Below are 8,727 nucleotides of genomic sequence, written 5' to 3' on the forward strand. Positions count from 1 at the left end.
AGGTCTAGGAGCACGAGGACAGATGCAGAGCCTCGGTCCGATGCCATTAAAATGTCATTTACCACCTTCACAAGTGCCGTCTCAGTGCTATGATGGGGTCTAAAACCAGACTGAAGCATTTCATATACATTGTTTGTCTTCAGGAAGGCAGTGAGTTGCTGAGCAACAGCCTTTTCTAAGATTTTGAGAGGAATGGAAGATTCGATATAGGCCGATAGTTTTTTATATTTTCTGGGTCAAGGTTTGGCTTTTTCAAGAGAGGCTTTATTACTGCCACTTTTAGTGAGTTTGGTACACATCCGGTGGATAGAGAGCCGTTTATTATGTTCAACATAGGAGGGCCAAGCACAGGAAGCAGCTCTTTCAGTAGTTTAGTTGGAATAGGGTCCAGTAAGCAGCTTGAAGGTTTAGAGGCCATGATTATTTTCATCATTGTGTCAAGAGATATAGTACTAAAACACTTGAGCGTCTCTCTTGATCCTAGGTCCACGCAGAGTTGTGCAGACTCAGGACAACTGAGCTTTGAAGGAATACGCAGATTTAAGGAGGAGTCTGTAATTTGCTTTCTAATAATCATAATTTTTTCCTCAAAGAAGTTCATGAATTTATCACTGCTAAAGTGAAAGTCATCCTCTCTTGGGGAATGCTGCTTTTTAGTTAGCTTTGCGACCGTATCAAAAAGGAATTTTGGATTGTTCTTATTGTCCTCAATTAAGTTAGAAAAATAGGATGATCGAGCAGCAGTAAGGGCTCTTCGGTACTGCACGGTACTGTCTTTCCAAGCTAGACGGAAGACTTCCAGTTTGGTGTGGCGCCATTTCCGTTCCAATTTTCTGGAAGCTTGCTTCAGAGCTCGGGTATTTTCTGTGTACCAGGGAGCTAGTTTCTTATGAGAAATGTTTTTAGTTTTTAGGGGTGCAACTGCATCTAGGGTATTGCGCAAGGTTAAATTGAGTTCCTCAGTTAGGTGGTTAACTGATTTTTGTCCTCTGGTGTCATTGGGTAGACAGAGGGAATCTGGAAGGACATCAAGGAATCTTTGTGTTGTCTGTGAATTTATAGCACGACTTTTGATGTTCCTTGGTTGGGGTCTGAGCAGATTATTTGTTGCAATTGCAAACGTAATAAAATGGTGGTCCGATAGTCCTGGATTATGAGGAAAACATTAAGATCCACAACATTTATTCCATGGGACAAAACTAGGTCCAGCGTATGACTGTGACAGTGAGTGGGTCCAGAGACATGTTGGACAAAACCCACTGAGTCGATGATGGCTCCGAAAGCCTTTTGGAGTGGGTCTGTGGACTTTTCCATGTGAATATTAAAGTCACCAAAGATTAGAATATTATCTGCTATGACTACAAGGTCCGATAGGAATTCAGGAACTCAGTGAGGAACGCTGTATATGACCCAGGAGGCCTGTAAACAGTAGCTATAAAAAGTGATTGAGTAGGCTGCATAGATTTCATGACTAGAAGCTCAAAAGACGAAAACGTCATTTTTTTTTTTTTGTAAATTGAAATTTGCTATCGTAAATGTTAGCAACACCTCCGCCTTTGCGGATGCACGGGGGATATGGTCACTAGTGTAGCCAGGAGGTGAGGCCTCATTTAACACAGTAAATTCATCAGGCTTAAGCCATGTTTCAGTCAGGCCAATCACATCAAGATTATGATCAGTGATTAGTTCATTGACTATAATTGCCTTTGAAGTAAGGGATCTAACATTAAGTAGCCCTATTTTGAGATGTGAGGTATCATGATCTCTTTCAATAATGACAGGAATGGAGGTGGTCTTTATCCTAGTGAGATTGCTAAGGCGAACACCGCCATGTTTAGTTTTGCGCAACCTAGGTCGAGGCACAGACACGGTCTCAATGGTGATAGCTGAGCTGACTACACTGACTATGCTAGTGGCAGACTCCACTATGCTGGCAGGCTGGCTAACAGCCTGCTGCCTGGCCTGCACCCTATTTCATTGTGGAGCTAGAGGAGTTAGAGCCCTGTCTATGTTGGTAGATAAGATGAGAGCACCCCTCCAGCTAGGATGGAGTCCGTCACTCCTCAGCAGGTCAGGCTTGGTCCTGTTTGTGGGTGAGTCCCAAAAAGAGGGCCAATTATCTACAAATTCTAACTTTTCGGAGGGGCAGAAAACAGTTTTCAACCAGCGATTGAGTTGTGAGACTCTGCTGTAGAGCTCATCACTCCCCCTAACTGGGAGGGGGCCAGAGACAATTACTCGATGCCGACACATCTTTCTAGCTGATTTACACGCAGAAGCTATGTTGCGCTTGGTGATCTCTGACTGTTTCATCCTAACATCGTTGGTGCCGACGTGGATAACAATATCTCTATACTCTCTACACTCGCCAGTTTTAGCTTTAGCCAGCACCATCTTCAGATTAGCCTTAACGTCGGTAGCCCTGCCCCCGGTAAACAATGTATGATCGCTGGATGATTCGTTTTAAGTCTAATACTGCGGGTAATGGAGTCGCCAATGACTAGAGTTTTCAATTTGTCAGAGCTAATGGTGGGAAGCTTCGGCGTCTCAGACCCCGTAACGGGAGGAGTATAGACCAGAGAAGGCTCGGCCTCTGACTCCGACTCGCTACTTAATGGGGAAAACCGGTTGAAAGTTTCTGTCGGCTGAATGAGCGACACCGGTTGAGCGTTCCTACAGCATTTCCCTCCAGAAACCGTGAGAAAGTTGTCCGGCTGCGGGGACTGTGCCAGGGGATTTATACTACTATCTGTACTTGCATCCTGTCTATATCTATTACCAAACTTAGACTGTGTGTGAAAAGGTACTTGCTGTCAAAATTCTTGTTTCCTCTCAAAGCTCAGAGGAGGGAGGGACCTTGGATCCCCCCTCCTCCAAAGAGCTTTGAGAGAAATTGAGGAAGCAAAGATTAGACTGCAGGCCCATTGGACTGACATGGCTACTGGTTAACGTGAGTATTTGCATGCAGAGATAATTGAGACGGTGCAGAGATAATTGAGACGGTGCAGAAATTTAAGTCGGCGAGTCTTGTCATTTCCCTAACAAACTGTCAGGTCAGGCGGAACTGCTGGCTGTTATCTATCTTTCCTGGGAACACTTGACTGTATATTTCATATACCCTGTGTAACTGAAGATATTCTGTGTTGTCTTGATGAATATGACCTAACAGTCTGTTGGATTCGTATACTACCACACCCTGTTGTTCTACCACACCCTGTTGTTCTACACTACCACACCCTGTTGTTCTACACTACCACACCCTGTTGTTCTACACTACCACACCCTGTTGTTCTACACTACCACACCCTGTTGTTCTACACTACCACACCCTGTTGTTCTACACTACCACACCATGTTGTTCTACACTACCACACCCTGTTGTTCGACACTACCACACCCTGTTGTTCGACACTACCACACCCTGTTGTTGTTCTACACCACAGGAATTGACTGTGGAGGCCAGAACAACACAAATCGATTTAAGTCTTATAAAGATATTATATATGCGTCCCCTTTTCCCCATATAGTGTGCTGCGATAGAACAGGGCCCATACTCCTTGGTTCCACATTTGGAACACATTTTAACTCATTGAGGGCTTGATGATTTTGTTGACAAGTTAAATCAGGTGAGTTTGTCCAGGGCTACATAAAAAACATGTTGTTGAGGTACTGGAGGACCAGGGTTGGGGGTACTGGAGGACCAGGGTTGGGGGTACTGGAGGACCAGGGTTGGGGGTACTGGAGGACCAGGGTTGGGGGTACTGGAGGACCTGGGTTGGGGGTACTGGAGGACCAGGGTTGGGGGTACTGGAGAAACTCTGTTTGGGTACTGGAGGACCAGGGTTGGGGGTACTGGAGAAATTCTGTTGGGGTACTGGAGGACCAGGGTTTGGGGTACTGGAGGACCAGGGTTTGGGGGGTACTGGAGGACCAGGGTTTGGGGGTACTGGAGGACCAGGGTTTGGGGGGTACTGGAGGACCAGGGTTTGGGGGGTACTGGAGGACCAGGGTTTGGGGGTACTGGAGGACCAGGGTTTGGGGGTACTGGAGGACCAGGGTTTGGGGGGTACTGGAGGACCAGGGTTTGGGGGTACTGGAGGACCAGGGTTTGGGGGGTACTGGAGGACCAGGGTTTGGGGGTACTGGAGGACCAGGGTTTGGGGGTACTGGAGGACCAGGGTTTGGGGGGTACTGGAGGACCAGGGTTGGGGGGTACTGGAGGACCAGGGTTGGGGGTACTGGAGGAGTTGAGAAACTCTGTTGGGGTACTGGAGGAGTTGAGAAACACAACAGTGTACTACTGTTGACCACTTCTGCCCCCCCAGGAGAAGTATGAAAGCCAGCACTCGGAGGCGTACCGTCAGATCTCTACTCTGGAAGAAGACCTGGCTGAGACCACAGCCATCAGAGACCAGCTCCATAAATACATCAGAGAGCTGGAGCAGGCTAACGATGACCTGGAGAGATCCAAGAGGTAAGAGGAGGGAGGGAGGGGGGTGTTGTGTAACTGGAGCAGGCTAACGATGACCTGGAGAGATCCAAGAGGTAAGAGGAGAGAGGAGAAAGGGGTGTAACTGGAGCAGGCTCACGATGACCTGGAGAGACCCCCTATATCATAAGCACCTCTCTTTTTCTCTCTGTGCTCCCTGCACCACCTCACTGGCAGGATTCTTCCATAGAGAATGGTTCTTAATGATGTACACTAACTCTCCCTAAACCTTTTCCTCCTCTCTGTCACCCCTCCATCAGGGCGACCATCATGTCTCTGGAGGACTTTGAACAGAGGATGAACCACGTGATAGAGAGGAATGCCTTCCTGGAGAGCGAGCTGGATGAGAAGGAGAACCTACTGGAGTCCGTTCAGAGACTGAAGGATGAAGCCAGAGGTGTGTCTCGGATCAGGATCCCCATGAGACGACGCCGTCATGTTCGCTAATCTTCTTGGGGTCCAACACCAATTTAATAAGACATTACATTTAACAAGTAGACAATACAGACAATTAAAATACCTGACAGGAAACACACACACACAACAGTCAGTTGATGCTTTCTATTTCCTGTCAGGTCACGTGGTCTTTACTATTTCCTGTCGGGTCACATGGTCTTTACTATTTCCTGTCGGGTCACATGGTCTTTACTATTTCCTGCCGGGTCACATGGTCTTTGCTATTTCCTGCCGGGTCACATGGTCTTTGCTATTTCCTGTCGGGTCACATGGTCTTTACTATTTCCTGTCGGGTCACATGGTCTTTACTATTTCCTGTCGGGTCACATGGTCTTTACTATTTCCTGTCGGGTCACATGGTCTTTACTATTTCCTGTCGGGTCACATGGTCTTTACTTTTTTTCGTGAGATATATGGATTGGTAAAGAGTTCCATTCAGCTATGGCTCTATATAAAACTGTAGGTGTTCGAGGATTTAAGGCGGTGTGGGTCTTGTGCTGCAGGCTGAGACATCAGGCTGGGACATCAGGCTGAGACATCAGGCTGGGACAGTGTTCATGTGTCTCCGTGTTATGACTTAATGGTCCTGTCCTGGTTAACTGGCGGTCCCGTTGGCCAGGCTTAACTGTTGGCCAGGCTTAACTGTTGGCCAGGCTTAACTGTTGGCCAGGCTTAACTGTTGGCCGTTGGTCCCTTTGGCCTGGTTTAACTGTTGGTCCCTTAAACCAGGCTGTTGGTCCCTTTGGCCTGGTTTAACTGTTGGTCCCTTAAACCAGGCTGTTGGTCCCTTTGGCCTGGTTTAACTGTTGGTCCCTTTGGCCTGGTTTAACTGTTGGTCCCTTTGGCCTGGTTTAACTGTTGGTCCCTTTGGCCTGGTTTAACTGTTGGCCGCTTTGGCCTGGTTTAACTGTTGGCCTGGTTTAACTGTTGGTCCCTTTGGCCTGGTTTAACTGTTGGTCCCTTTGGCCTGGTTTAACTGTTGGCCTGGTTTAACTGTTGGCCTGGTTTAACTGTTGGCCTGGTTTAACTGTTGGCCTGGTTTAACTGTTGGTCCCTTTGGCCTGGTTTAACTGTTGGCCAAAGGTTCCTCTCCACAGACGCAGGGGGCTGAACCAGGGATGGAATGATCCCTCAGAGCTGTGCACGCTATGACATCATCAGTCACTCTTAAAGGGACAGGCATTCTTACTGTCTCTCTGTGTGTGTGTCTTAGATCTAAGACAGGAGTTGGCTGTCCAACAGAAGCAGGAAAGACGACCGTCCTTCGCTGTCACCAAAGACTCTTCCTCAGACAAGACTGAGGACAAAACTTCCCTCCATACCTCTCATTCATCCACACGACCGCCCTCATCCCTCCATACCGCCCCTCCTCCTGCTCTCCCTCCATTCCACCTCTCCACACCCTCCAGACCCCCCCCCCTCAGCAAGCCCCTTCACCACCCCCCCACCCTCTTACAGCAGAGGTGAGTGCCCCCCCGTGTGTGTGTTCATGTGTAAAATGTGTGTACTCATTAAATTCCCAATTCACACCAGGGGATGTAAAACTCTTGTATTATTGTGTGTTCAGGCGATGGCCTGTCAGGTGCTCCTCTCACCACGTCGACACGTATCTCAGCTCTCAACATCGTAGGAGAACTGCTGAGGAAAGTCGGGGTAAGATGCCGTTCATTAAATGTCTGCGGTCTTCTAATACACACACTACACAACTACCCACCTACACACAACACCAGGGGTTCTCAACCTAGGGGGCGTGCCCACCATATGGGTCGTCAATGTTTGGTGGGGGGGGCGGGACTTTCCTTTATTTGAGGGGTAATTATTACTGTTTTCTTTTTACAGTTTGTGATTTGTTTATACAGATCTAAAATTATGCATAAATCCGCAACGCTTTAGGCTAGCAACAATGCAGTACAATGCTTTAGGCTAGCAACAATGCAGTACAATGCTTTAGGCTAGCAACAATGCAGTACAATGCTTTAGGCTAGCAACAATGCAGTACAATGCTTTAGGCTAGCAACAATGCTTTAGGCTAGCAACAATGCAGTACAATGCTTTAGGCTAGCAACAATGCAGTACAATGTTTTAGGCTAGCAACAATGCAGTACAATGTTTTAGGCTAGCAACAATGCAGTACAATGCTTTAGGCTAACAACAATGCAGTACAATGCTTTAGGCTAGCAACAATGCAGTACAATGCTTTAGGCTAGCAACAATGCAGTACAATGCTTTGGGCTAGCAACAAGCGGTAAAATGCTTTGGGCTAGCAACAAGCGGTATGGATGACGTGGCCCTGATGTACATGGGCATATATTGGTTTGTCGCTATGACATTCAGAAGCTGAGCTACGACCTTTTAAAGTGAAGGAGTCAGAGAAATGGGATTTTCAATTGATTTTTATCAATTGATCTAATCACATTCTTTAAAAGAGTATGCATAATTAAATTGAGGGTTAATATAAATAATTATAATAAAACATAATTGGTCTAATTAAACATTGTTGTTGTTTTGAAGCTCATTTCAAGTCATTCTACATAGTTTGGGGATATCAGGTCTAGACTTTATTTTCTAAATCTATTATTATCATTAAATAGCCTCCCTAAGTTTTGTTAAACTATGTGGAATGACTTGAAATGAGCTTCAAAACAACATGTTCAAATTAAACCAACATCAAGCCGGTGTTTATTGAATAGCCTGTATTCAATTCAAGTGACATTAAGAAAGGGGGTCTTGGAGAATAAAGGTTGAGAACCCCTGCTCTACTGTCTCCCTCATACAGGTAGGGCAGGGGTTCTGTCTGCTCCCTGTAAGACGTACAGGTAGGGCAGGGGTTCCGTCTGCTCCCTGTAAGTCGTACGGGTAGGGCAGGGGTTCTGTCTGCTCCCTGTAAGACGTACAGGTAGGGCAGGGGTTCTGTCTGCTCCCTGTAAGTAGTACAGGTAGGGCAGGGGTTCTGTCTGCTCCCTGTAAGTCGTACAGGTAGGGCAGGGGTTCTGTCTGCTCCCTGTAAGTAGTACGGGTAGGGCAGGGGTTCTGTCTGCTCCTGTAAGTCGCCGGGGTAGGGCAGGGGTTCTGTCTGCTCCCTGTAAGTCGTACGGGTAGGGCAGGGTTCTGTCTGCTCCCTGTAAGACGTACAGGTAGGGCAGGGGTTCTGTCTGCTCCCTGTAAGACGTACAGGTAGGGCAGGGGTTCTGTCTGCTCCCTGTAAGTCGTACAGGTAGGGCAGGGGTTCTGTCTGCTCCCTGTAAGTCGTACAGGTAGGGCAGGGGTTCTGTCTGCTCCCTGTAAGTCGTACAGGTAGGGCAGGGGTTCTGTCTGCTCCCTGTAAGACGTACAGGTAGGGCAGGGGTTCTGTCTGCTCCCTGTAAGTCGTACAGGTAGGGCAGGGGCTCTGTCTGCTCCCTGTAAGATGTACAGGTAGGGCAGGGGTTCTGTCTGCTCCCTGTAAGACGTACAGGTAGGGCAGGGGTTCTGTCTGCTCCCTGTAAGTCGTACAGGGGTTCTGTCTGCTCCCTGTAAGTCGTACGGGTAGGGCAGGGGTTCTGTCTGCTCCCTGTAAGTCGTACAGGGGTTCTGTCTGCTCCCTGTAAGTCGTACGGGTAGGGCAGGGGTTCTGTCTGCTCCCTGTAAGTCGTACGGGTAGGGCAGAGGTTCTGTCGTACAGGTAGGGCAGGGGTTCTGTCTGCTCCCTGTAAGACGTACAGGTAGGGCAGGGGGTTCTGTCTGCTCCCTGTAAGACGTACAGGTAGGGCAGAGGTTCTGTCGTACAGGTAGGGCAGGGGTTC

At 47.9% G+C, this 8,727-nt stretch overlaps 1 protein-coding gene across 1 annotated transcript in view; it reads left to right on the plus strand.

The window, feature by feature from the left end:
- LOC135554776 (nuclear distribution protein nudE homolog 1-like) overlaps positions 1 to 6,950 on the plus strand; it is a 19,723-nt gene extending 12,773 nt beyond the window's left edge. Inside the window, exons 4-7 of the mRNA XM_064987206.1 lie at positions 4,326 to 4,474; positions 4,750 to 4,886; positions 6,159 to 6,408; positions 6,513 to 6,950. Coding sequence (XP_064843278.1) covers positions 4,326 to 4,474; positions 4,750 to 4,886; positions 6,159 to 6,408; positions 6,513 to 6,690 — 714 coding nt within the window. The 3' untranslated portion in view covers positions 6,691 to 6,950. The remainder of the gene's footprint in view (positions 1 to 4,325; positions 4,475 to 4,749; positions 4,887 to 6,158; positions 6,409 to 6,512) is intronic.
- The last annotated feature ends 1,777 nt before the right edge of the window (positions 6,951 to 8,727 follow it).

Source organism: Oncorhynchus masou, chromosome 14 (genome assembly GCF_036934945.1).
Source record: "Oncorhynchus masou masou isolate Uvic2021 chromosome 14, UVic_Omas_1.1, whole genome shotgun sequence".
NCBI classification, from domain to species: domain Eukaryota; kingdom Metazoa; phylum Chordata; class Actinopteri; order Salmoniformes; family Salmonidae; genus Oncorhynchus; species Oncorhynchus masou.